This window comes from Microtus oregoni, unplaced genomic scaffold (genome assembly GCF_018167655.1).
Source record: "Microtus oregoni isolate MIOR12 unplaced genomic scaffold, Mior012 000004F_ref0000308, whole genome shotgun sequence".
Taxonomy (NCBI): Eukaryota; Metazoa; Chordata; class Mammalia; order Rodentia; family Cricetidae; genus Microtus; species Microtus oregoni.
This window is the reverse complement of record NW_024543063.1, coordinates 58257040-58284463: the sequence shown is the minus strand read 5'-3', so window position 1 is coordinate 58284463 and position 27424 is coordinate 58257040. Positions and strand designations below refer to the sequence as shown.

Sequence of the window (27424 nt, the reverse complement as noted above, 5' to 3'; positions counted from 1 at the left end):
ACCGGGCGGTGCATGACTTTTATCCCAGTGGTGCATGCCTTAAATCCCAGCAATAGAGAGGATTATAAAACGGGAGGAGACAGCTCTCAGTCATAGTATTGTTCTGAGATTCCTGGAGGCAGGGATCACCATTTTCGAACTGAGGTTGATGTAAGGGCCAGTGGCTGGCTGCTTTGTTTTTCTGGTCTTCTGGTTGAAGCCCAGTTTCTTCTGTGGGTTTTTATTAATCGTGCTTCATGACGGGTTTCAGTACAGCCTTTTCTTCGATGTGTCATTAGAGGTTCTCTAATTTCCACTGTCCACTCGGCACTTCTTGCTCCACCCTGTCATTGCTAGTTCTCTTATTTTCCCCACCTCGTCCCTGTTCTTTCAGACCACACGTATCCCATCAGCCTGCCTCCCCAAGTTCTCTTCCTTAATCAGTGTGCCACTTTCCCCCAAATTAGCAACAGATCTATCATGTGACCCTTGGACATGTACAACTCCTTGGTAAATAGCCCAAGCATTTTATTTTCTACTATAGAGACATAACCTCATTTATATTTGTAGCTGCTTTATTCCCAATAGCTAGGATAAGGAAAGAGATTGTATGCCCATCAGTTGATAAATAAATAATGAAATGTGATACCTCTGTATGATAGAATTTTATTCAGCTATAAAAATAAAATTATGAAATATTCAGGTAAGTGAATGGAGCAGAAAATAATCATTCTGAGTGAGGTAACCCAGACCCAGAAAGATAAAGGTCATACGTTATCACTCATTATATATCTTAGTGTCAACGTTTTAGATTTCTGTGTTTAATTTTGACTAGCTATAGAATTCAGAAAAGTACCATTTGTGGGAGTGAGAAGGAAGATCTTAGTCAGAGAGGAGATTGTAAAACAAAGGAAAAATGGGTTAGGGAAGGGGGATAATGGGAGGGGATTACGTGAGGAGAAGGATAAAGGAGAGGGTAAAGGAAGAATTGGCAGTGGTGGTGATTAATAACAAAGATTTTTGACAAGTAAATATTTTATGATATATATCTATATTCATATAAAATATATTAATTGAGTTACCCTACATAGAGACTAGCACTCCTCTAAGAAGCAATAATTTACTAAACAAAAACCCAATTCCAGTTATAGGATTCCTCCACTAAAGTTGTAAGCCAAGTGTGTCTGGGAGAACCCCAAAAGAGTACAGGTTCTTGCCACTGCTCTGGTAGCCCAACAAAAATTGGCAGGAAGACCCTGTTACTAAAAACACCACACACATCCATTGGTCACATGGCAGGAGAAATCAAGTTGGTACAAAGCAGGAAGCTGCCACTCTACTGGCTTGCTTTGATGGTATTGGACAGTCTTACCTATCAATGAACCTTGTGACCTACAATAATGACCCATAGAGTCAATAGTGGCATGAATGTTATGGGAGTTATCAACTACCTTCTAATCAGATTTAATGTCTGCTGCACAGGAGGAAACTCATACCTGCTACTCTAAATCTGACCAAGAACCCATGATTGGGGAGCTCATAGGCACTGAGGGTGATCCTATTACTAATACCTGATAAATGGAAATAATATCAAACTGCCTTCTAAATGTATATCTTTTCTTTGAGTGTTGTTCAATTTTATTTTGTGTCTGTAAGGTTTCTGTCTGAATGCTGTTCTGTGCATCGTGTGTCTGCTGTGCCTGTGGAGGCCAGAAGAGGACTTGGATTCTCTAGAACTGAAGTTACAGGTTCTTGTCCCTGTGTGGCTGCTGGGAACTGATTCCAGGTCCCAGCAACAAGTGCAATGTAAAGAGAGCATGCGTCAATGAGGTACTCAGGCACAATTGGGGAATCTGTGCTGCCCCTTCCCAAAACTCAGGAGTCATTGTGGAAGAGGGGAGGAGGGATTGTAGAGCTACGGGTCAGGGGGAATTGAAGCAAAATCATGTCTTTTTGCCATGACAGGACCAATGCATTCCAGACATCACAGCAGCTGTGGCTGCCTGCAGGAGATCAAGCCAGTCAACATTCCAGCATGGAGGGGAGGAGCCACGAGCCCCCACCACTAGCTTAGACCCCTTGGAAAGTTTCTGATTGCTAGGATGGGGAATGTCTGTTCCTTTAGGGGGTGTGGCCACTGATAGGTTGACTATACTCCTGTAAATTGCCCCACAACTAGTATGGAATCCAGCTGGAGATGCTTCAGCACAGGTGATCCTCAGCAGAGTCTGCTCACTCCCTTTGCCATCCCACCCCTGCTGCATATTATTCTGCTCCAGCTGTGTCACCTCCCAGTGTGCTAGAGGAAATACAGAGTGGACTGTTAGCTGAGGGTGGGATGCCATCTCAGCAGCTCCGGGTAGTTGTCCACCATGCTCAGGGAGGATTTTCATGATGCAGCTACTTTCTCAGTACACTGATATGAGACCCCCTCACTCACACAAGGAAGGCTGATAAACTCATTAGTTCTCCAGGCTAGACTTGTGTGGAATTATTCTTTTGACCTACCATTCCTCCCCACTCTGGAGTGAGTGGGCCTTTGTTCATGTTTCCCCAGGAACAAGTGGCCCAGTGACATCTCATCTGTGCCTCAGTGTGATGCAGGAAAGTCAGTCCCCTACCCACTGCCTGTGGAGATGATATCGCAGGACATTGGATCTCTTCTCCACCTTCCCTCTCAGACACACACGTTCATCTTGAGTCAAGTACACAGACTCTTTTTGATTTACAAAGTTATGATTTTCACTGTTGTAGAAAAAAATAAACGAGAGCACAACCACCACCACCTCTTTTTGTTTGTACAATATATCAAAGAGTTTACACACTCAACAGTCAGATGCCTTGTTTTGTTGAGCAAACAACAAGCCAACAAGCAAAATGTCTACATAGAATATTCCTTTCTCTGGCTCCCGGCTCTCCGCCGGGCTGGGCCTCCTCATCAGAGCTCAACATGTTTCCTCTGGGTTGACCTCTCTGCTGCCTCGTTGGCCCTGAGATCAGTCCAAAAGGCCACTTCCTTCTCTTTCAGTCCATGAGCTGCCTGTGATGGGACTCCAATCTGCAGGTACCCTTCCTTCTGGTCATATTGTGGCCAATGGGGCAGCCCTTCCCCATTGGGGTTCCTGTGAACAGAGTTAAAAGAGAAAGTCACCAAATCAACTGTGCTCTCCCCATGTGCAAGGCTGCCATGGTTACTTCTGCCAAGAAAGCAGTAACCTTCCACAGATGGACAAGTCTCTATAACCCATCTGGGAGAGCCTGTTCATTTAAAGAACATTCACACTGTGGTTTGGATACTAAATTTTCATCGTGTGATTCAGGCTGATACCTAGCTGGGCATAAGTAGAAATATTAAGAAGTGGACCCTGGCTGGAGGAATCAGGTCCCTGAAGACCTGGTCTTGAGGAGTGCTCAGACTCTATTCCTTTAGCTCTCTGTTCCTTTCTGTCGACAGACAGGAGCTTTTTACACAAACTATCCCTACTATGATGTTCTGCCTCATCACTGACCCCAAATAAAAAGTCCAAGCATAACTCAGAATCCAAAATAAACTTTCATCCTTGGAGTTGGTCCAAAGCTAATACATGAAATTGTTACTGAGATGTGGGACATTATCTAATTAATCCGATGATACAGTTTAGAAGACATTTTAGTTGGTTCGTAAAGAGTTTGGAAATGTTTGGTGAATGTACCGCAAAATGCCCAGAATACAGTTAGTGAGGCTTACGGTGTGGTCCAGAGGGAGCTAATGGGAGAAAGAACAGAGAAGTCAATATTCTGATCACTCACGTGGGAATAAGGTCTTTGTAAGGAACCATATTAGAAACCACCCATGTTCCTTTGTCGAAATGAAATTATCTATATTTTGTCCACTCCCTGAAATTTTATGAGGCCTGAGTCCAAAGTTCATGCACTATTTAACTAGCAGGAGGAACTTTAGGGAGCACAGCCTGCAGGCAGCAGCAATGGTACTTTCTGCTGATTGTAATTTGTTTACACTAAGATTTAGGGTCAGAAATCACAGCATAAAGGTTTGAAATCTTGACTTTTTCCAAACAAGGAGCATGCTTAAAGTTGTGCACAAGGACAGTTCTGTTGCTCAGTGGATTAGTGCTCTAGAATCAAGTCTGTTTTGTATAAGAAGAAAGGGAAGTTACTTTAAGGATGACTTAGGAAGCCACAAATCAGCCCATTGCAGGCTTTCAATATAAAATAGTTTTGAAGAATTTGCTTTGAGAAGACAGCACTAGGGATCCCTGCTCCCACCTCCTGCCTCACAAAGTGACCTAAGGAACTGATTCTCCTGAATTTATTTTCCCACATCCAGAGACTTGGAAGCTGCTACAGCTCTGTTTCATTGATCCCTGACAAATCTCAGAGACCAGAATTGCATTTCGGCATTGTCTATGTGGTGCTTGTTCTGGAAGCATGCAGAATACGAGGCTAATAGAGCCATCAAGGCTTCTTTCTACCTGCTCTCAAATGAAGGTTTGGGAGGCCAGCAAGTGTGTGGAAGGCTTTCAGCCCCTGCTAGCAATGCTGAGAGAATGTTACATGACATTTCAAGGGTGAAGCTGATTTGCTATGGAGACCCCAGCAAATTAGAACTGGCAGGGCCAGGAACATTTGCCTAGGAAATGTTCAGACCATAAGATCAGCCAGTCCCAAAGAGGTGCTGGAGGTGCAGACAGCAAGACCACAGAGAAGTTTCCCTAGCAAGAGCCTACACCTACCAACAGACCCCTAGACGCTTCAGCAGTTACGATTTGCCTCTTGTAGTTTGGACTTGCTTTGGTACAATCCCTCGGTGGCATGTTCCTGTTCTTCCATGTGACAGGAATGTGTGGACATTGTCACTGGATCTTGGAAATGTTACTGCTTTATTGCAACGGAGACTCAAAACTAAGAGTTCCTGTGAGCCTGAGGAAGTCATTGACTTGAACTTCTAATTAATGTTGGAAATATTGAGATTGTGTGATGGGCATGAGCCTCTGCAGGTCACAGGTTATGATATTAGATATTTAGAGCTTAAATATTCCTCTAAAAACATATGTGTCTTAATTTCCATCTGATGGTGCTATTGGGAGTTGATGGAAAATTTAAGAGCATCCCCAAGCTGGAGGAAGTATTGGAACCTTGGCTCTATCCTTTATGTCTACTTTCTAATCAACAGGACGTATGAACCTTTGATCTATCCTATTTACCAGCATAATATCTGTATTGACACAGGACCAGAGGGAACAGCCAAGTGCCCAAGAATTGGAACCTCTGGTCTGTGAGCCAAATTTCACAATTCATCTTTCAAACTGAACTATCTCACAGATATCGTCACACCTACAAAACTGACTAACCCCAGTCTCATAATCTGTAAGAGATTATTGAAAGGGGGTTGATCACTCAAGCATTAAAAAACTCTCATTCCCAAAAGCTATGAGTCTTCACACCGTATCTCCAAACTCACCCATTCCGAGCAAAGTTGGCCCAGAATTTCATCACCATCTTGCTGAAGTTGATCTCCTCTTCTGAGGAGCCCCCTGTGGAGGAAAAAGGAAGATGCTTTAACTATTTAAGACTTGGATTACAAGACAGAACAAGCGCAACACAGGGAGACTGTAAGAAATACAATCTTTTGTCTGGCCACACTGCCCTCAGTGCATCTGATCTCTTCTGATCTCAGAAACGAAGTGTGGTCGAGTCTGGTTAGTACTCGGATGGGAGAGATGAAGAGCCTTGGCCCTTATCACATACTTATGGAGTCCAAATCTAATTTTTATGACACTCTTGCTTGAGCAGGCCCACACTTTTAAAGTTCAGATATCTTTATTCTGTAAGCTATCTGCCTTTATCTTCCATGTTCAGCTGCCTGGAGCTTTCCTCTTGGTGTACAATGTCAATGATAGTTGGTTACCTCTGACTTAGCCAGGTTGGTGGCCTTTAGATATGTTATTACTGTCTTATTCTCTTGTTCACATATTCTGAAATGATCAGAATTGCCAAGGGCCTAAGGGTCCATACAGCTTGGACACTCCCAGAGACAGTGGTATATTGTAAGAGATCACTAGTTACACACAGTTGCTGAGAAAAAGGTATTGGAGACCTTTTGCAAAAGCATCCCTTATCATATAATATGAGTTATATAAATATACGATGTGTTTTAGATATATAGATAGCCAGATAGAAAGAAACTAAATAGGCCTTGTTAAGGTTAGCAAAATTTCAAATTTCCTGTCCTGATCCAATGTTCTCACAGGAGGAAAATCAAACCACGCCTTTTTGCCCTAAGCAGGACGTATATGGACCATCAGATCTTTTCTGGTGTCACAAGTCAGGATTCTGAGGATGACTATGGATGGGGATGTGCAAACACAATCATTCATGTGTGTTAAGTGGAAACTGTCTTATAGCTGAGCCCTGCTTCAGAGTATCATGCAAGTCAGTTTAAAAGGAGAAACTCACTCAAGGCCATCAAACCAGGACCCAAACCCAGAATTCACACCACCAACGTCATAGCCAACAAAGATACCTTTTAAAAACGGGGCCCCCCATACTGAGAAGAGATCGTCACCGTGGTCTCCTATCAAAGACTTGGGTCTCTTGTCTGATACAAAGCTTGGCCGATACTGAAACTCGTACATGTAGGTAGGGGCTCCAGCATCTGTGGAGACATGGATTCATGCACAGGTCACATTTCCAGACACACTACTCAGGCTCTGCAGTTGAATACATGCCTCATCTACAGAGGAGATAAACATAGTTTTAAGAGTGGCTTGTTTAGAGCTGCACAGCTGGTTGATGTGGAATTAGAATTTGAACAGGTGTTTATCGAATGAACAATGAATGCCATCCCTGCATGTAATAAATACACAGATGTGTGTTAATGATAATGTAGCTGTGCCTTGGTTCAAGGACAGTCTAGAACCACACGGCTGTCTTTTCTCCAGAAGCCTTTGAGCATCCTTAGGGTTTTCTTAGCCCTGTAGAGCAGGATGAAGAAAACCCAAGCTGCCTCTCTGAAAATTAGGATAATTAGATTTTCAAAATCTATGCAGAAACTGGAGGTTTCATGCTTCATATCCATCTGTGTGCTTGGCCCAAGTGTAAGATCACCATTGTTGGGGGCTGCAGACCCTTGGCCCCTTGACTTGACCCTTTGCCTGCTGGAGTGAATGGAGTAAACAACTTGTTTTCCTGTGCCTGCAGCTGCTCTGAGCATGAGACCCTCGTGAGTTCCTGATGGCAGGAAAGTGGTCCCAGGAGCTAGGGTGTGGCTCTCAGTTAAGGATCCCTATATAAGCCTATAATGGGAATGCTTTGAATTTCTCACTATTTAGAATGATATTGGCTATGGGCTTCCTGAAAACTGCCTTTATCATTTTGATGAATGTTCCCTGGTATCCCTATTCTTTCCGGGAATCATGAATGGATGGTGAATTTTGTAAAAGGCATTTTTTGTGTCTAATGAGATGATCATGTGGTTTCTGCTCTTTAGTCTATTTAAGTGGTGGATTAAGTTTGTTAATTTGTTGAACCATGTTCAACAGATGTGGTAGAATATGTTTGTTGAACCATCCCAGCATCAAAAGAGGCCACTACAGACAAATAGATGCATAAGAATTGGATAACGGAAAGAATTGTGTCATTTAAGGGGACTTCCATGAACTAGTGTGGTGGGGAAGTGTTTAAGATGGTTACAACCATCATTAGTGTCAATGATATGTTCTGTTGGCTATTGGGAGCCCTCCTCCTGTCAGTTTTCCTGTCAATAAGCAAATATGGTGAAGGGGGAACCTCTTGACTCTCTAATATAACTGTTGGGGTCCCTTTTGTGGTACTGGCGTCCTTAGGCTAAAGGACTGTCACTCAGCCAGCTAAACAACACTTAAGTCATCATCAACCTACTTAAATATTCCACAGATTCCTTGAGATGAACAAACAGTGAAAAAAACTGAGAGCAGGGGCTACTGAGGGTTCAGCATCACCAAGGCAGTTTGAAATAGCTTGTCCCAGACATTTTGCTGTCACACCACTAGTGAACTCTAGATGGTCCTAAGGCCATGTCCACCCAGGTCAGAGGAGCAGCAGTTCTCTTGGCCACATAGCAGATGGCCACTGCGACTAGTGGAGAAGACCTAAGACCTCTTGACACAAATACACCTTCTCTGGACGCTAGCATGCTTACTTGGTGATATGGCTGAGAAATGCTCGCATATACTCCCTCCTCCAGTACTGAAACATCAGCTCTAGTGTGAGACTTTGAAGAGCTCTTCTCTTGCCTAATTCGGTCATGCAGGCAGCGCTGTAGCACAAAGAAAGTGACAATGGAGAGCCACAGCAAAGGCCCCAGCAGTAGAGGTGTTGACAGGTTGAGCTGCTGAAGTGGAAGCAGCTGAGCAGCTTGAGAACAGCCAGGCCAGGAAGACAGTGGAAGGAGAGTTAGCAGGAGATGGTAGGGAACCTGGGTCGAGGGGGGATATAGACAGTAAAGTGCTAGAAAAGGAAGACTGCAGACCCTGGCTGACAGATGATTTTTACAAAAGACATCAAGTCCTTTAGGCCAAGGGTTTCAGACCCTGGGTCCAGAGCCAGAGCTGTGACATTGACCAGTATTATGGGATAAGGAACTTTACACTCATGGCCCACACAAGAGCTGCAATACTGGTTCATGCTAAAACCTGAGGAATTTAGATGCCTATACCCACCAGCTTTCTTCTTTTGCAGAAGCTTCAATGACAGCAGCAAAGGACTGGGGAGACCGGGCTTCCTGGGCCTAGACAGGAGCTGAACCGCTTGCAGGACTAAGGACGGCATGTGTGTCGTGTTGTTTCCCAGCAGGCACGGCTGTAACATGAGAGGCTGCCCACTGCTTGACCCCGCCTGCCTACACCCACAGTCAAGGCTGCCAAACACCAGAGCTGCTAGAGACCGGTGCTTGAAGAATCTCTCCTGGATTAATATCTGGACAGACCAAAGCACCCCTGACCAGCTGACCGATGACTAAAACAGGTAAACAACTGCCCTAATAAGCCAAAATGGCAACAGAAACAAGAAGAAATGGTCAATCTGAACAGATCAGTATGGAATAAGGAGACCGTATCTGTAATTAGAAGTCTCCCATCAATGAAAAATCAGATTATTACAATTTCACTGATAAACAGAACAACAAAATTAAAGGGAAGAGCTTATGGTACTAATCCTTAGATTCTTCCCAAATATCTGTAAAATTCTTTTACTGAGAGTATCATTAGCTTGATGCTCACATAGGGCAGAGACACTACAGGTAAATAAAATTACAGTTCAATATCCTTCATGATCATAGAACTCAAAATCTCCAATGATATTTAACCAAATATAATTCAACAACATATTAAAAGAATAATCCATGGGGCTATAAAGATGGCTCAGGACCCATTCATCAGGTTGGTCTCCAGGTCACTTTCTCATCTCTCTGGAGTGTTTGCTGGCATCATCTCTTAGATTAAATTGCATGTGAACCTTTTTTTCCCAGGCACTTACCGGCAGAAACAATACTAAAACTCACATAGGGAACTGGCCTTCAAGACCTGACCCTGAGCAGACTTCATATCTTTTTATGATGAAAGGCAAAGGCTAGAGATCTGTCTGGCGAGTTCATGGTCCTACTCCTTTCTCCAGACTCACCTCTGTGACTACGGGCCACAATTACAGACGGAACACCAAACATGACATCTGCCATCAAGTCCAGGAACAGGCTCTTCTTTTCCACCAGGTCATCTGTCCTTCCTAGATACATCTCAGTGGCAGCAGGAATCAGATTCTCAGAGACGTTCTGAAATGGAACAGAAAGTGACCACCTAACCTGCTGCAATGGGGCCTCCGGAGGTGGTTGCCATGGATTCATTGCTCCTGAGCCACTTGAGTTGAGGGCCAAATTCTTCTAGTTTCGGTGGTGAGTGGACAAGAAGGCAACTTTTGGAGGGGGGTGTGGCCCAGAGAAGACTAATAGGAATTCTCTAGGTGAGTCATTTGGTTTTAATAGATTTTAACTTTGGAGGTTAGGCATCTCAGCAATATATCATCATCGTCCCACTGGCTTCAGTGGGTAAAGTCCATGTGACTGAAGCCACCCAATGGCTTGAGGGCTGCTATCCAGTGGGTGATTTCTCAAGCTCTGTCCTGAATGAAGGGTGCCTTTCTCTACACACAGACATGTATACCACCCTGCGTCCTTAAGCAAACGCAAGTTTTGTTGTCTTCCCTTGTTCTCTGAAGAAAGACACTTTTGGTATCCAATAAATTAACTTCAAAATATAATATTCCTGGGAAATGGAATAGAAAAGATACAAGTCATAAATCTTGCAGCTATAGCTTCTCTTTAGCTTCACGGGTACCCAGGGGCCTGCAGATAACAGCACCCTACGTGTCAGATGTGCAGAGAACACAAACTCAGCAACCACCAGTGGTGTCCCCTTCTCTATGAGCCTCATAGCACCTATGTAAGTCTTATGCCACCAATCCCTGCCTTCACCTTATTTGGTTTACTATCTTTAATTTTTTTTTCGGGGAACTTGCCTGCAGTCACCAGCTGGGAGGGGTTGAGCTGCAACTCACAAATATGAGTTTCTTCACTTTAACATGGGAAAAACAGCAAGCTGGAACTGAGCCCCGCACCTAGGCCTTTCCAGACACTGAATAAGTGTGTGTTTCAGGGAAAATATACAGACTTCTTTGTTTCTCAGCCAGTTTCCATGATTCCCTCAACACTTACTAGAATGGAGTAAGCCTGCCACAGGAGGAAAGCGGCTGTCTTCTGATCCAGTTTGTCTTCGGAGAGTGGTAAGCCCTGAAACTGTTAAAGAAATGTTTATGAACAGTCATGAATTATGGGGAAATGACAAGAATCAAAACAGCCAAACAGTCAAATCAATACAGAAGGAAACTTCTCTCCTGAGTCTTAATTGGTATTAAAGTTCATGTTTGAATAAGTAACCAATGAAACAAATGAAATGAAAAGGTGTGTGTTGTTGTGTGTGCGTGTGTGCATAGGTGTATGTGGCTGTGTGTATATACTGTGTAAAATATAATATGTATCATATACAGTATGAATATGAACATGAATGCATATTATATAACATTTATTTATATTTATATTAAATATATTATATATCCACATATTGTATATATATGTTCTATGTGTATTTATTATATAATGTCTATATTAATATAGAATATCTTCTTTGTAAGGAACATATTTTATATCTGTCTGTTTATAAATACTTCAATATGTGTCTGTGTGTGTGTTTGCCCACAGTTCAAGTGACTGAAGAAGCCAAAGCCAGCCTGTGACTGTACACTTTTTATTATCCCTGAAGCTCTTCTCCAGAGCAGTTATAGCACCAGTGGTGTGTCCATACCTTGTTCAAACATCTGCAACCAGAGACTCGACTCTATTCTAGCAGCTAACAGCTGCGCCCTATCATGACATCAGCTCAGGACAGTCAGGGGAAGTTACTCTATGTTTCAACCTGCACTTGGTGATAGGCAGATTCACCCCTGAGCCCTCTCTTGGAGAGTTAAAACTCTTGTGGTTACCAGTCCTTTCTCTGTTCTGCAAGCTAATAATTTCTTCCAGAATTACTTTCTTGAGAGTTGAGAAAAAAATTTGCTTGACATTTGAAAAGTTTTGGAAATGTAAACATCTGGGGGAGATGATACTCAGTTTCTTTTATGGCTACTGTGGAGGACAGGAACTCACTGTGGTGAGAGTTTTACTTCAACTTCCAGTCCTGAGGAGAGAGCATGAACCGAACTCAATAGTCTTGTGTCAGACTCAATGCTCACGTCACTCCTTGAGCTCCCAACCTTGAAACCTCTCTAGATATCAGAGTCAGGGACCTGCTCAAGCCACACCTTCTCTTTTTCATATTTCAGTCATTCTACCAAAAGTAAGCTGAAAGTACCCAGTTGGATTTCTTTGAGTCTGACCTTTTCTTTGACATATTAAAGAGTCGATCCTGCTTGGACTTCAGAACTAACTCAATGACTTCTCTCTGACTCTAGGTGATTGAGGCCCTTCAGAGCCCCTGTGGAGATCTCCCAGGGCCTGAGAGTTCAACTCTAAGGTGGAAGCTGTTGAGCCCCAGCCTGACCCCTGCCCACCAGCGTCTTCTCCTTCATAGATGTCCTCTGTTGCTCCATCAGCATGGGCATTATTTCTGGCCCTTCCAGCTTATGAATTTCAGGACTTGTCAAGGAAAGGTAGTGTTTGGGGAGAGGGGTTTCCAGGACTAAGGTTCCCATAGGATAGTTGGGCTTTCTGGGTGATACTGCCATGGAAATACCCACTCATGGCAATGGGGACATATGTTCTGGTTTCAAAGAACACTGAAGTAAGAAGAAGGCACTTGAGCAGCAGGGGGTTCATGGCTGCGATTGTGAGCACACCTGTATAAGAGGCCATTTGTTCTCACCATTGGAATGAGCCAGCCAAACTCGTGCTTTGTGATGCCCACCATGTAGGGGACAGTGTTGAAACTCTTCTCGGCCAGGATCTCTTCTGGTGACTTTGGCAGCAATACTCCATCAATCACGGTGGGCAGGAAGGGATAGCTCTGGGAAAATGGAAATATAGTGTCTGTGACTGTCCTTCCTAGGCCTGAGTGAGATATGTATACCACACTTGCTAAGGGTTGGGGGAACATTCTGGAAGATGTGGCAGGAAGTGTGTAATATTGGAAGACAGAGTGAAGGCCTGTGAAACCACCTTCTCTAGACAGCACTTTCTATTAATAATCTATAACCTGCACTGGACCTGTACGAGGTAGGCCCTATCAACAATAAATCAAGGAAGAAGGGTTCTGTCCTTTAGCTCTGCATTATTGACTATTAATAGACTCTAGTGATGAGGAGCCAGTGTCTTGTATGCAACCTGCTGAACCCACCAAACTCATGATCACACAGACAGCCCTGGATAATCTAACTGGGTTGCAAAATGAAGCAAATACTTATGAATGTAAGAGAGAGATGTGTGGGAACAAAGGGAGCTAGTAGGTTTTAGAGAGGTTGGAGGTAAAAGTGGTTAGTATGTATTGCACACATGTACAGAATTTAAAATTGTTTAAAAGCAAATTTAATTCATATTAATTAATTATTTTGTTTGAAAATACCATAATTAAACTTAATATTTTGTATGCTAGTTTAAGAAAATTTTAACTGCCCCACCACAGCATCTTATCTCTCCATACCCCACAAGCCTGGATATGGCTTGAGGAAACCACGCTTAGTACTGCAAATCTAGTCAACTACCCATGGCTGTAGAAGTCATAGCTGTAAACCTAGTCAACTACCTATGGCTGTAGAGGTCATAGATATAAATCTAGTAAACTACTCATGGCTATAGAGGTCATAGCTGTAAACCTAGTCAACTACCCATGGCTTTAGAGGTCATAGCTGTACCTAGTCAACTACCCATGGCTGTAGAGGTCAGTTGTAAACCTAGTCAACTACCCATGACTGAAGATACTGCAGAACTAGTCTCCTGGCCAGTGCTAGGGGCTAGGAGAGCATGAAGGATGAGAAGAAGGGCAAAGTTGGAGTTTCCAGGCTGGTGGAAAGAGTATGGGATCCTCAGCACTGAGATCAAAGTCTCCTCCTTCACAGTGTATCATTCCTGTGTCCTTTCAGGGGACCCGTACTCCCTATTGATGGCTCCAGGGCTCCTCAGCCATCTGTCTCTGGAACATGAAAGGTTCTGGTGCATCGTACTCTATAGGATCATTATAAAAGCAGGAAATGTCACTTAGAGGGGCACAGGTGACTCTGGGGGACACTGAGTTGCTGAGTGGGAACACTGCACTGGGAAACAGGTCATCTTGATCCTGCCCCTGGTCCTCTTAATCATGTTACCATCACAAGTCTCTGGACCTCAGCCTTGCACACACAGATTTGTACTGTTCTACAAATGAGTATTAGTCCTTAATTATAAGATTCAGTACCTGTAATTCAGAAAGCAAAGGCCCTTACCTCTCTGGGGTCTCCAACCAAGTCAACAGTAGCAAACTTCTGTGGAAACAAAGGCAGAGAAATTGGGTGAGAAAACTTCCTTGTCCAAAGCTGATATTTAGAATTTGGCCTTAGAAGTATTAGGTTCTTTCTTTAGAGTTTTCCTTGGCTAGGCCCAAGATCAAGAGAACCTTATCCTAAGTCTCTAAATGGTCATCTCTAAATGTCAACTTGGTACCACCTAAAACCACTCGTGGGGAGAGTTTCAATGGGATAGACTCTACATTGACTTGGAATGTGGGTTTGTCTTTAGGAAATTGTCCTAAGAAATTTAATTGGTGTAGAAGATCCAGACTACTGTAGGGGGCACCATTTCCTAGGCAGCTAGCCGGGTATAAGATTGTATAACTTAGCACAAGCAAGCAAGAGAGCATGTATGCGTTCATTCACCTCGGCTCCCAACTGAGGATGGGATGTGACTAGCTCCTTCAATCAACTGCCATGCTGATTTCCCCACAATGATAGACTACAACCAGGAATTGTGAGCTAAAATAAACCCTTTCTCCCTAGGGGAATTGCTTTCTCATGCTATTTTATCATAGAAATAGATTTGAAACAAGGTCAGGGTCCTCAGGGCATTGTCACAGGGAGGATCCAAATGATTGAGTAGTGGCAGCAAAGGTACAGACTTTGGGACCCACTCAGGGTCTTAGGAACTCTGGAAAGGATGTTTGCTTCCAATTGCTGTGCTCCTCACCTCAACTCCTCTCACTGGCGACAATACTCCAATGTCTCCTCTGCAGAGTAGTGGAATTAGGTCAAGGTGGTGGTAGGAGGCATATAGAGTTGTGGGGATAAGGCTACAGTTGGGATAGACTAGAAGCCCCTCCACCACTGTCCCCCTTTCCTCATTCCTGCTTCATAAATTCAGGCAACTATACAAGATCTCAAGTATGAGGGACAGGTAAAGAAGATTCCAGATTACAACCCCATCTTAACCCTTCATTTCTCAAGTACAATCCACAAGGTCCCTTGCGTGGTTTAAAGCAGCACCATGTCTTCCCAGGTGTCTGGGTACCTAGCCTGCCCCTCCACAACAGTTTCCTTCCATGTAAATCAGAAATCTTGGATAAACCATGTCAGTCCACCAGACTATTGTTTAAATTAAGGAAAAATGCCTTCTAAACAGATAGGGTATGACTCCGAAATGCTGGGGAAAAGAAAAGAACAGAAAACTGAGTAATAGACGTGGTGCATTCCTAAGTATTTTCAGAACATCTAGACATAGCCCGGGCTAGACCATTTGTCCCAGAACATTTCAATTGCTGAAGGAGTCTCTTACAAAGCATTCATTTTCCTGTTCAAGGGACATTGAAGAACATTCTCATCTGGGATCAGAAAATGTACACTTCCAAGATTACTGGAACTCATTGTAACCCATGCTTTTCTTTATTGTAAGGTTGACAGTGATTACATCACTACACTCTAGCTAACTGGGTTCACCTGCATGGGGGAAACAATCACTACAATGCCTCCATTGTGCATTGGAGTCCCACAGTCCATGAGTATGATGTATGTATGTGCATGCTCATGCATACAAGTATGTGTGTATGCATGCTGGTACCAATAGATAATCATGGAAGAACTCCTATAAGATCCTAAAACTTGTAGCATGTTCTTGGATATGGGGTTCTCTTGGCTTCTTCAAAATCACCAGCCATTCCTGTGCAAGCTGAGTCACCTGTGTCATATGGAGAGTGGCTAAAATAGTTGCCTTTTCTCTGAGTATTAGACAATAGCCTTCTCTTAATTCTTGTAACACCTAACCTAAGCCTGACAGTGAAAGCCCTATGTTCGCATTGGCTCAGTTTGTGGACAAGCAGAAACAACACAGGGCCAGAGAGCTTCTGTGGCCTCGAGAGGAATCCTACAGACCATGGTTTTGAAGGTCTGCATGGAGGCACATAGATACAATTTGGCCAGATGAGTAATAGAGATGAGATAGATTGAAAATAGAAGAATTAAACATTTTAGATGAGCTCTACTAGATTAATGAAAAAATAATTAATAAAATTGGTTAAGGATGAATGAATAGACAGTAGAAAGCTGGGAAAATCTTGTGTTGGCAAATTTTTGTCAGCTTGACACAAACTAAAGTTATCTAAGATGGGGGAATCTCAATTATAGAATGGCCTTTGTTACATTGGCCTGTGGACATGTCTTTGGGAGATTTTCTTGATTAATGATTGATGTGGGAGGGCTTGATTAATGATTGATGTGGGAGGGCCCAGCCCACTGTGGGTGATACCTTCCAGGACAGGTAGTCCTAGATTGTATGTGACATTTGCCTTAGAAGCCTGGTATTTCATGCCCTCACCACCCCTAATTCACTTTGGCAATTAGGTGTAGAAGTATAATTTAAAATATACCTGAAAATAAGAATACCATGATATTAAGCTTTGATAAGCTGAAGGATGATCATGGAATTTTCTATAATGTTCTTACTGAGCACTTTTAGATGTATTTATTTATTTATTATTTACATTTATTTTCTGTTAAGGGAGCAGTGAGAACTAATTTAATTTACATCACAATATTGACACTGTCCTGAGAAGGGAAAAGCTATTTCAGAAGACAGCTGAATGAATTAAGCCTTTGGCCAAGATCACAGGGTAGGGACACAAGGATGGGCACACCTACCATTTTCAGTGTGACTTCCAAGAGCTCATCCTCTGTCTTCTGGCGCAGGCAGTGAACCATGGCAGCTGAGGTGGTGGTTTTACAGCCAGCAAGAGCAGCCACTTTCTATAAGAGAACAGGGGTCAAGAGCACATCCTTTGGCTCCCTCCATGTAGACTGTGGCTTCTAGCCCATGCCTGACTTCTGAAGATGGTAGAGGGTTGCTGAAAGTAGTCTAAAGGAACAAGTGTAGGGGCTGGGTACCAGAGTAACCTCTACTGCTGACTAGACATGGATAGAGCTGGTTACACAAGATCTATGTCTCTGTTACCTTGTTCTGACAAAAATGGGCCCAATGTCTATTGCCAGGACCACTAAAGGATGAGGGATATTCTAGGAATAAAATGTCTCTTAGAGAATCTGTTGGATGTTAAAGGTTTAAAATCAAGAGTTTCACTGCCTGATTTTAGCCTCACCTCTACCACTTGCCAGACAGTTCATTCAATCCCCCTGTGTTTCACTTTCCATCAGATCAGGATGATGATTAGATGTGACATGCACAGGACGTGATCATGTCTCCAATACACTAAAGTGTGTGCAGAATTGCTGGAGTCCTGGATAACATACTCAACATGGAACCTTTAATAAGTGGAGAATGTGGCTTAAGATGTGGGTAATAAACCAGCCCTTCCTGTTCATTCATTCTTATTCAGGCATCCCTTGAGAGCCTCAGCTGAATCTTGCAGCAAGAAAGACTGCTGAGGACCCAAGGTAGTAGACTAAAGGGTGCAGTAGCTGTCCCAGGCAGCTCCTACCTTAGCCATGGGCCTGGCATCCCTCCCGTACAGGCAAGGATTGAAGACGACACTGCTCTGAGAGATGGCCCTGTGGAAGAGGTTCTTGGCCAGTGGGGACACCACCTGGCAGGGAGAAGAGAAGAGGGTTTGCACACAAAGGAGTGATCTGAGATTCGTTTACTCTTTAGGGCTCTGCTGCCATGGCCATTCATCTAGGGACCCCGGTGCTCTGTGGGCATAAAAGTATCCTGTTCCTAGGGTCACCCTGGAACCACCTTCTCCTCCAAAAAGACACGCAACACAGTGGAGACAGAGTCCAAAACAAGAACCAAACAAAAAGAACATGGCAAGAGCCTTTCTCTACAATCAAACCACTGGAAAGACAATTGGACAATTCTTAGTCACAAATTCTGCTTCAGAATTATATTACTCAGAATTTATCCCAAGAAAAGTGATCACAGAGGCTCATGAAAAATAAGTGTGCTCCTATTATTTGTAATATTAAAATTAGAAATAGTCCAATGGTATAATGTGATTGGGTAAATAATGTTTTATATTCACTTTGGAATACTATACATTTCTAAAAAAAAGAGAGAGAGAATACTACAGAAGACTGCTTCCCACTTAAGAAAAAACTTGTTGCCAAATAGCCCAGAATGGGCAAGAATTAGTTCTTTAGTCAAAGTTGACCTTTATCTTGTGGCCTTTAATCCTCAGCTTTCTGAGTGACAGGATTATAGATATGCACCATCACCCAGCATCATTTGACAATCAAAATATGAAATTAGTGTATTTGAAGATGCAGTGATGGGGTGGTTCTCTGTTCAACTCAGAGTGAGATAGGATGGTCTTAGAAGTCACCAGTGCTTTCCATTGCTCCCCTCAATGCCCTCCAGTTTTATGTCTCACTTTCTACCATATAATTCAGAGACTGCCACCTTTCCTCCTGAGCATAGAAAGCATAGAAAGACCATCTGAAGACAGGCCTACTTCTTCTGAGAGCCAGAGTCCCTTCACTGTGCAGATCCATGCTGCTGGGTGCCTGAGTCCCTTCACTGTGTAGACCCAGGCTGCTGGGTGCCCAAGTCCCTCACTGTGTAGACCCAGGCTGCTGGGTACCCAGGTCCCTTCACTGTGCAGACCCAGGCTGCTGGGTGCCCAGGTCCCTTCACTGTGTAGACCCAGGCTGCTGGGTGCCCAAGTCCCTCACTGTGTAGGCCCAGGCTGCTGGGTGCCCGAGGCCCTCACTGTGTAGACCCAGGCTGCTGGGTGCCCGAGGCCCTCACTGTGTAGACCCAGGCTGCTGGGTGCCCGGGTCCCTTCACTGTGCAGACCCAGGCTGCTGGGTGCCTGAGTCCCTCACTGTGCAGACCCAGGCTTTAACCAAATAATTACACTCATGCCCTCCCTCTTTCTATTTGGAGTTTACACCCAACATTTCTTGAGAGAAACCAGCCCCAATGTTAGTCTAATTAACAAAGAGAATCTAAATAAGTCAGAAGTGGAGATGTGGCATGGTGCAGTGTACAACTGGTGCTTTTTATGGCCCATGACACAGAGCTGAACTCTGAGTTCCCTGGGAGCTGAGGAAAGTTTAATCTTTAGCCAGCCACTATCTGATGCTGACTGATAAGCGGAGTCAACCTGAATCCAGGTTACAAGAGCAAAAGTGCCAAGGCCGGATTGACTGGTCTGTAAGAGATCTCCTCAGCAGACATCAAGCCTGGACACGAGGCCTGGTATCAGGGACACTTACAAGAACAGAGACACTCGCACCTCCTGCTGACTCTCCAAAGATGGTCACAGAGCCTGGGTTGCCCCCAAAGTTGGCAATGTTGTCCTGGATCCAGCGCAGTGCAGCTACCTGGTCCAAGTGACCCCAGTTCCCCCGACTGTGTTCATCGCCTGTGCTGTAAGACAATAGTGGGTAGATTTAGAAATGTCATGGTTGTGCTCTAAGAGAGAGATTGGGACTCTAGGTGAGGCTTCTGAGAAAAAGCCAGTCCCACATCACTGACAAGGGTATTCACCTGCTGTTCATCCCTACAGCAACCTTCAGAGTGGGGATCTACACTCACTGTCCAGAAACCAGGTGATCAGAAGTCACCATGCATACAACCAGGGTTTAAAATGTGCAACTCATCTGAGAACAAAACTCATGAAACCTCTGACTACACCGACTCCTACTGTACACCACAGGCCAACAGATGGAAACAGAATATGACGACAGACAGTGGAAAAACATAATTGGGTAAAGAGAACATAGCAGTCGGGCTAAAGGGTGGCACTTTAGATTGCACAGCAAGGAAAGGTGTCATTGAGGCAGCATCACTTATGGGAAACCTGAATAAATCATGTAAATGAGTTGCGCTGGTTCTTGCTGCCAACTTAACACAGTCCAGAACCGCCTGGGAAGAGGAAACCTTAACGGAAGAATGAGAATATCCCAGATCAGATCGGCCTGTGGCTATGTCTGTGAGGTTGTTGTGACAGAGGATGAATGTAGGAGAGCCCAGCCCACAATGGATGGCACCATCCCTAGTCAGGTAGGTCTGGGTTACATAAGAAAGATGGCTGAGGATGAGGATGTAGAAAGTTGGGAATCAGCATCCCTCCTGGCTTCTGCTTCAGTTTCTGCTTAATTTCCTGCTCTGACTTCCCTCAGGGATAAGCTAGGACCTGAAAGCATAAACCAAATAAGTCCTTTCTTCCCCCAAGCTGCTTCTGGTCAGTGTTCTAACACAGCAACAGAGAGCAAATCAGGGCATGTGTTTGTGCCTCTGAAGAAAAGAACAGCAGTTAGGAGGCACAGTGGATACAAAGGCCTCAGGGTCACGGGAGGAAAAAAGTGCAAACGTAGCTGGTGTGAGATGCAGTCAGAATGGGGGCTGTGGGCCTTGACAAGGACATCTGTGTAACACAGAAGCATGCTGGAGAGAAACAATTACTTAATCAGTCTTCCAGAACACTCTTGCCCTGTGCAGGACAGTGCTAACATTAAAATAGCTATTTATAACAGTTGATGGTTATAACAATATCAGGCTTGACACAAGGGACTAAGGTTGTAACAAGGCCTTGTACTGATCCCTAGGGTTTGTACATGGTTTGCCCACCAAGGGTTCAGTGTGGGAGTCCTGGTCTATGCTGTGTTAACATTTGGCAACAATAGGACTTGAGGAAATATATCACCTGAAGAATCCCCAGATACCCAGGCGAAACTGAATAACCACAACAACCACATTTTCGTGGAGAGCAAGGGGCAGTCCATCATAGGTTGATGCTCCATCGATCACCAGTCCACCTCCATGGATCCACACCATCACCTAGACAATAACATAATCGGTTACACTGGTCATTGGTAGCAGAATTGCAAAGACTGCAGAAGTCATCTGGTTTGATCGCCTGCATCTAGGCTGTGACTCAAGGATGTCACCCCAAACACACTAGTGTCCAGAAAGGCTGCAATAAGCAGTCACTCTCCTTTCCACCTCTCTGAGATCAGCCTAAAATGCCTTGACACTCAATGTCTCCATCTTTCTCCTCATTTCCATCCTTTAGCGATTTAAGTTGAGAAAACCATCATGCAAAGAGCACGGACCAAGGACATCATGTTCTCCCCACAACCCCATGACCTCAAGCCTGGGGTGTTCAACCAACTGAACAAAAGCAAGAAGCAGCGCTTGGACTGCCACTTCATTTAATGTCACTAACCTTTCAATGGTAAATTTAACTTCTCTGTAGGGAACTGATTGCACGATGAGAAACACACTAGCCTAGTGGTCCTGCTTCTACAGTGTCTCCTCGATACGCCTGAATCCTCCACCTTGCTTAGTCCAGCTCACTGCTGCTTCCTCTGGCTAATATTACTTAAGAAACTACTGTGTACCAAAGACACTTGAAGTTAAAAGGATGCAAAAGTTTGCAATTTGTGTGTGTGTGTGTGTGTGTGTGATTTAACCTACAGAGCAGAGTACAAAATCCTATTTGTTTAAAAGAACTCATAATGTGTACTATGAACCCAGAGTTGCACTAAGTTGCTTCTATATGAAATATGCTGCTTCTATATGAAATAGAGACCAATTCCCCATGCATCGGCTAAGAAAAGAAAGTGTTTTGTCTGCCAGAATTTCAAAGTCTCTTCTGCCTACTCCTGTCCGTGGAGACTGGCAGGGCATTGGCATTTGGCTTGTTACACCCCAGAGACTGCCTCTTCCCAAAGCCCCTTTCCCAACCACTGGCCAGCAAATGGCAGCCTGCCCCATCTCAGGCCCTTCATTTCTGTGGGAAACGCTGACTCACGGCACCCTCTGCCTGTGCCAAAGGCAGTAACTGATAACAGAGACCTGCAATAAAGCCCAGGATTACTGACAAAAGGCAAAAGAGGCTGCCCGCAGCTCCTCCCCTCACACCTCTGTCACAGGCCAATGTAAGTAATCACAGGTACTGTGAGTCAAAAGGTGACATTCCAGCTACCTTTGCTACTCCTTATCAAACAGCACAGATTTGTTTGTTTGTTTTTTTGTTTTAAAGGTCCAAAGGCCCATGCTATAGCCCTGCCTGCCAACTGTGTGCCCGAGCTTCCTCCACCAGAATATCAGTTTCTTTCATGTGAACTATCACATAGAATTTTTTTAAAAAATTAAAGTTTTGTTTTCAGCTTCAATTTATTGAAATTATGTCTTAGCTACTCTGGGATCATGTTCTCCCTCCATTGTAAGTAAGACTTGATATCACTGTCTTTGTTAGGGTGAGAGAGCTTGGAAGAGTAAGATGGGACTCTCGGATGTAGGGCAACCTCCTGCAGAGTCTGATGCACTCAAACAGACAGGAAAGAAACCTTTGTCTTTTTGGAGGTAAACAGAAGGTTTGGATTCAGGCCTGGACTGTAATGTCCTTGCCCCCAGATGCCCTTATTCCCTTCCAGGGGCACAGAAGAGTCCAATGCTGGACCAGTGGCCCCATGCTCACGGGCAGCCGGCTGCTCTTTGTCAAGTCAGCAGGGGTGTAAATGTTCAGGTAGAGACAGTCTTCAGAAAACTCGTGAGGAATGGTCTCCTTTCTGTTGGTGAAGAGCTTGGCGAGCATCTTCCCTGCCTCTGGGTCTTGGGAGCACCTAGGAAAGATAGAGGACACCCACGTTCCACCAGATGGAAGGTGGGCAGGCTGTCTGAGGCCCAACCTTGCACGGGGAGGTTTGAGTTTGTTAATGAAGCTAGTAGGAGTGTGTAAGAAGGTCTACATGCTTCTGGAGGAAACTCTGGATTCTCTAGCACCTTCCAACTCTGCAGAGTAAAAAGGACTTGACATCTGTTCCCTTCCCAGAGCCTTTGGCTATATCCTAGGCCCAGGAGAGAAGAGTTCACATGCTGGCCTGTCCATGATCATGACATCTCCTGCATGGCTTAGACTGATGCCATGTTTAAGTCCCTACTGGAATTTCTACAGTGGGCTGGCTACAGGGTGACATAGTACTCCATCAGGTAAACATCTTCTAATCCCTGGGACACTTTCATCAACCAATGGTACGACTTCTAATGACAAACATACTCTGTATATGTCAGGAACTGTGTTTTATGAATAACACAGCTTAGGAAAACTACACCTTTATTCTGCTTCAACCACTAATATGCTGGGTGCCCTTGGGTAAAGACACTCAAAATTCTGGGTCTAGGGAAAAGTATTGACACTAAGGGTCCTGCAGCCCTGGCCTGCTAATATTCTACTTTTTTTCATAGCCCAGAAATCACTGTGGCTGCCCTGGTAAGAGAGCTCAAAGGTCCAATCCAGAGTTGAACTGATGGTAATTATGGGTCCTTCAAGCATGTAAGCACTTACTCTTTGTTAATAGAAATCATTTAAGGCCTACACCAATCCCAGACATCTGTTATGATTTCCATTTATAGAATAGAAATTTAAGGCACAGATGTTAGACAACTACCCCAAGGACAATTAGCCAGTGTGGTTGCTTAGATGAGAATGGCCCCATAGGTTCACACATTTGAATGCTTGGTACCCAGTTGGCAAAACTGCTGGGAAGGATTAGGAGATGTAGCCTTGCTGGAGGAGGTGTATCTCTGGGGCTGGGCTTGAGGTTTCAAAAGCCGAAACCATTCCCAGTTAGCTCTGCCAACTCTGCCTCTTGACTGTTGTTTTAAGATAAGAGCATTCAGCTATTGCTCCAACACCATTCCTGCCGGAGTGATACCATGTTCCCTGCCATGACAGTCATGGACTCATCCACTGAAACTGTAAGCTCCCAATATACCTTTTCTCCCATACTTGCCTTGGTCATGGTGTCTACACGGCAAATAGAGAGGGAGCTAAGACAGTTGGAAAGATATTGCTTATATTTACAAGGACAATGTCCCCTATTAGGGCCCCAGTGGCTTACATAGGAGGGTAGGAGGTGGCATTCTTCACGAAGCTCCAAGGCTCTGCAGGCTGTGGTGGAGCAAACCTCAGGGATCCAAGAGGAGGCTTGGCAAAGGGGACTCCCAAGAAGACGGCCACAGGCTGTGAGAATCCTTCTAAGCTGACGTACTTCCCCAGGACTTTGCCATGAACAGTGTTCACTATGGGTGGTGAGGATGGGTGCCCTGCTGGACAAGAGAAAGAGGACACATCAGGAGAGAAAAGCCAGACCTAGACTCCAGGTAGGCTTTGTTACTTTCTAGGTATGTGACCCTGAATAAGTCACTCAATCCTCTTGGCTACAGCTTTGCTTCATGTAAAATAAAGAAGACATGAGCTGTATGCTGAATGAGGCAATGAGGAAGGTGAGCATATCCTCAGGATGCTGACCTCATATGATGGGCCACTGACAACTCACATAAGAAAAAGGTGGTAACTTGGGAGAGGGATAGGAAGGAGAGATTAGAAGGAATGAGGCCTTCTTATTGGTTTTATCATAGAGAGCCTCAGCCCTGCAGCAGAGGTGGGAAGATGGAAAGGGACAGGTATTAACACAAATGAACATTAGGTGCAGCAGCCTAGATACAGCATAACACTGGCCACTTCTAGGAAGAGAAGATGGTGCATGAATACCACCAGGTGCAATCCAAGGGGAGTAGACAGTAATCTTGTATTATCGGATACATATCATGAAGGACTCTGAATTCCTGACCAGAGGGCTTTATTTAGTAGACAAATAAATAAAAAATAAATAAAATAGCTATGGGATCGAGAACACAACAGAGTTCTAGGACATTCATTTCATAGCTTTAAGCGTGATGACCCAGAGGTCTCTACCAGAATAAGTTCTTCTATAATTAGGGAAAGAGATCCACAGAGATATGCAGATGTATATAGGGAACTTTAAGGTAGACTTACTTCCTGAATAGATATGGGGCCTAAAGAGAAAGAAGACAGAAGAACTAGAGCATGCTGCTGTCTTCCTGGAAGACAGGAGCAGCTGGAGGATCTCTGAGCAGGAAGATGCCCCCAGACAGGGGAATTTCAGGGCTGGAAGGAGGTCAGTGAGGGATAGGTCAAGTTCACTGCATGAAAATGAGAGTGCACACTATGCATTTGTATACTGTAGCAACCAAGTGTGAAGCCCAGGGACAACTGGAGCTGAATGAGAACACCTACCAAGGTGGTGGCAGATGAAAGGCCAAGGGGAAGGGAGGTAGGGACCAGCAAGAGTCCTGAGGAGAGGGAGAAGGCAGAAGAAACCGCTAGGTGTGGCTTATGCTAACTCAATGAGTATTTTCTACCCAAATGAAGTGGGAAGAATCTAAATGGCTCTGAGTAGAAGATAGAATGGATGGGGTGGAAGCTCAAACAAAAATCTAGATGTTGCTTAAATAATGTGGGATGTGCACATATTGATCACCTACGGTGTGCTACAAGTACATACAGATGCCTCCCCCCCCCCCAAAAAAAAAACCCACACTGCTAAGTAGGAGTTACCAAAGCCATAGCAAAGATGAAGGAGCAGGAGTGGCAAGCAGACTGGATGAACTTCCTGAAGAGAGAATTTAGGTGGTCATTTCGAGGTGTATGGGCAATAAGCAGCGTAGATCTGATCCTCTCCGAATTCGAACCCTTTCTCACTCCGCCTCCTACTCTATCTCAGCCTCTCACAGTATCACACAGCTAAACAGAAGGAAAGTCTAGAAATTTCAACAAGGCCATGACCCTTAACGGGGAAGCACTGCTGTAGATTCTGGAGCTGGAGAGAGAGTGAGGGATGATTCTAGGAAGCCTTGGATGAGCACATTCCCCAGGAAGCCTCAGTGGTGCAAATGGGTCCTGAGGTCCCATTACTACTGTACTGACCACGGATCTGCTTTCTATACCTGTTGCTTTGACCTCTGATGCCCTGCTCATCTGGGATAAACTGCACCCCAAGGGTCTAACAACCCCAAAACTATACCCCTAGCCACCTACTTACCTGGGTCCTTCAGCCTGTTCCTCCACTAACCCATCTTGATCACACAGAGTTAGTACACTTAAAATAAACACAGTCTCTTCATCCCCATGTCCCCTGGAACTGCCCCAACTAGTTAAGGTTACACCTCTGTCCCCTGACTCCTCTCTTCTCTGTCATGTAAACCATGTAAACCATAACAGACCCTTGCTAACAGCTTCTGTTCTGTCTCAGACTTCTGATTGATACCATTGATTTCGGCTGCAGGAAGGTTTACCCGCCTACTGGGGCGTGGCCTCATTGACTATTTACCCGGATGCCTAAGCGCGTCCGGCCCCTTCTGCTCTCCGTCCCCGCCCCACCCCCGCCCCCCACACCCTCCCCACACTCCACCCCCTGGTCCTGGTTCGCTTCTTCAGCTTTTTTGGATCTGATCTCCATCAAGATCCAAAGCAGAGAATCCGGATTTGTAAGTTTTCCCCTAAAATAAATAACTGTCTATCTCTCAGTTCTGAGCCAGTGTGAGCTTTCTTTTAAGCGCCCGATATCTCAGCCAAGAATTCCCCCTTTGTCCTAATTCCTTGATACATACACCCCCTTTTCAGGGAACTCTCAGGGGGAAAAATCGTCTTTTCAAATGCAGCTCTTGGATGAATTTTACACGTGAAACTTTCCATGGACATACTCTATTTTAAATCCCCGCTTTTTTAGACCTACCTCTTCTAGACCGACCACCACTGGGAGACCACAGACACAATCCCTCATTTCACCCCCACTGCAGCCCAAAGGGGAAGGAGCCGGCACTGCAAAGCTAAGTTCCTCACTCAAGGACACAAAGTTCAAGATCACTGAACTTAGATTCGATCACTTTTTCTGTCCACATCCAGAGGGCAAACACCTCTAAGACACAGGATCTGTTTTTGTTTTTGTTTTTCCCTGAATGAGCCTGCACTCACCAAGGCTCAGGACAAAGGATTTCAAATATGCACCCAGAAGTACTCACCCTGAGTCAGGCAAGCAGTGAGAGATATCAGGACCAACGCACAGAGCCACATCATGGAAGGACAGTACCTCAGGGTCCAGTGAGGTGCCTGGTGCTTGGAAGGAAAGCACTGATCCTGCCTACAGCTTTATATCAGCCCCTGAAGTCCTGCCCACTCTGCCAATTTACATAAGAAAACCAGTTGAAAATCCCTGACCAAGAGCTCTCTGTGGGTATCTAGTGGGACCTCTTAGCCACACCCACCCAGAGTTCACTCTCTCTTATTGGCACAATCGTTGCCCAACTCTCAGATAACAGAGGTCCATAAACTAACCCAAGGACTTCTTACATAAGCTTTCTCCCTGTGACAGCCAAACCTTAGTGTTGTGAGCCCTCCAGAGGCAGAGACTAGCTTAGCAGGCAGGGGAAGCTTTGGTTTTGCATCCCCAGAGAGGGATGGGAGATTTTTAGAGCAACTCAAGGCCTCAGAGCATCTCAGCTCCAAGATTCGGACATATTTCTCAGCATCCCTGGATTTTTGCTTCCTAAAGTTCTAGATCCCTATTTGGAAACAACCTTACTTACATTTCATCCAGTGCCCCCTAATATCTAAATGCTGCCTTTGCAGGATTCCTGCCA

General features: G+C 44.6%; 1 protein-coding gene across 2 annotated transcripts; it reads right to left on the bottom strand.

Annotated features, from left to right (window-relative positions):
• Nucleotides 1-625: 625 nt before the first annotated feature.
• Nucleotides 626-27015, bottom strand: LOC121446855 (liver carboxylesterase 1). 2 transcript variants are annotated; one of them, XM_041649711.1, is made up of 14 exons: nt 26807-27015; nt 23824-24031; nt 22401-22545; nt 20622-20755; nt 19189-19342; nt 17451-17555; nt 16657-16761; nt 13978-14016; nt 12426-12566; nt 10724-10804; nt 9637-9784; nt 6503-6634; nt 5441-5513; nt 626-3101 (listed from the first exon to the last, which is right to left on the bottom strand). In XM_041649711.1, the coding sequence occupies exons 1-14, from the start codon at nt 26859-26861 to the stop codon at nt 2918-2920; spliced, it is 1704 nt and encodes a 567-aa protein (XP_041505645.1). In that variant the 5' UTR covers nt 26862-27015; the 3' UTR covers nt 626-2917. The 2 variants fall into 2 exon arrangements, with proteins under 2 accessions (XP_041505645.1, XP_041505646.1); XM_041649712.1 differs by having other exon boundaries at nt 23824-24028.
• Nucleotides 27016-27424: the final 409 nt, after the last annotated feature.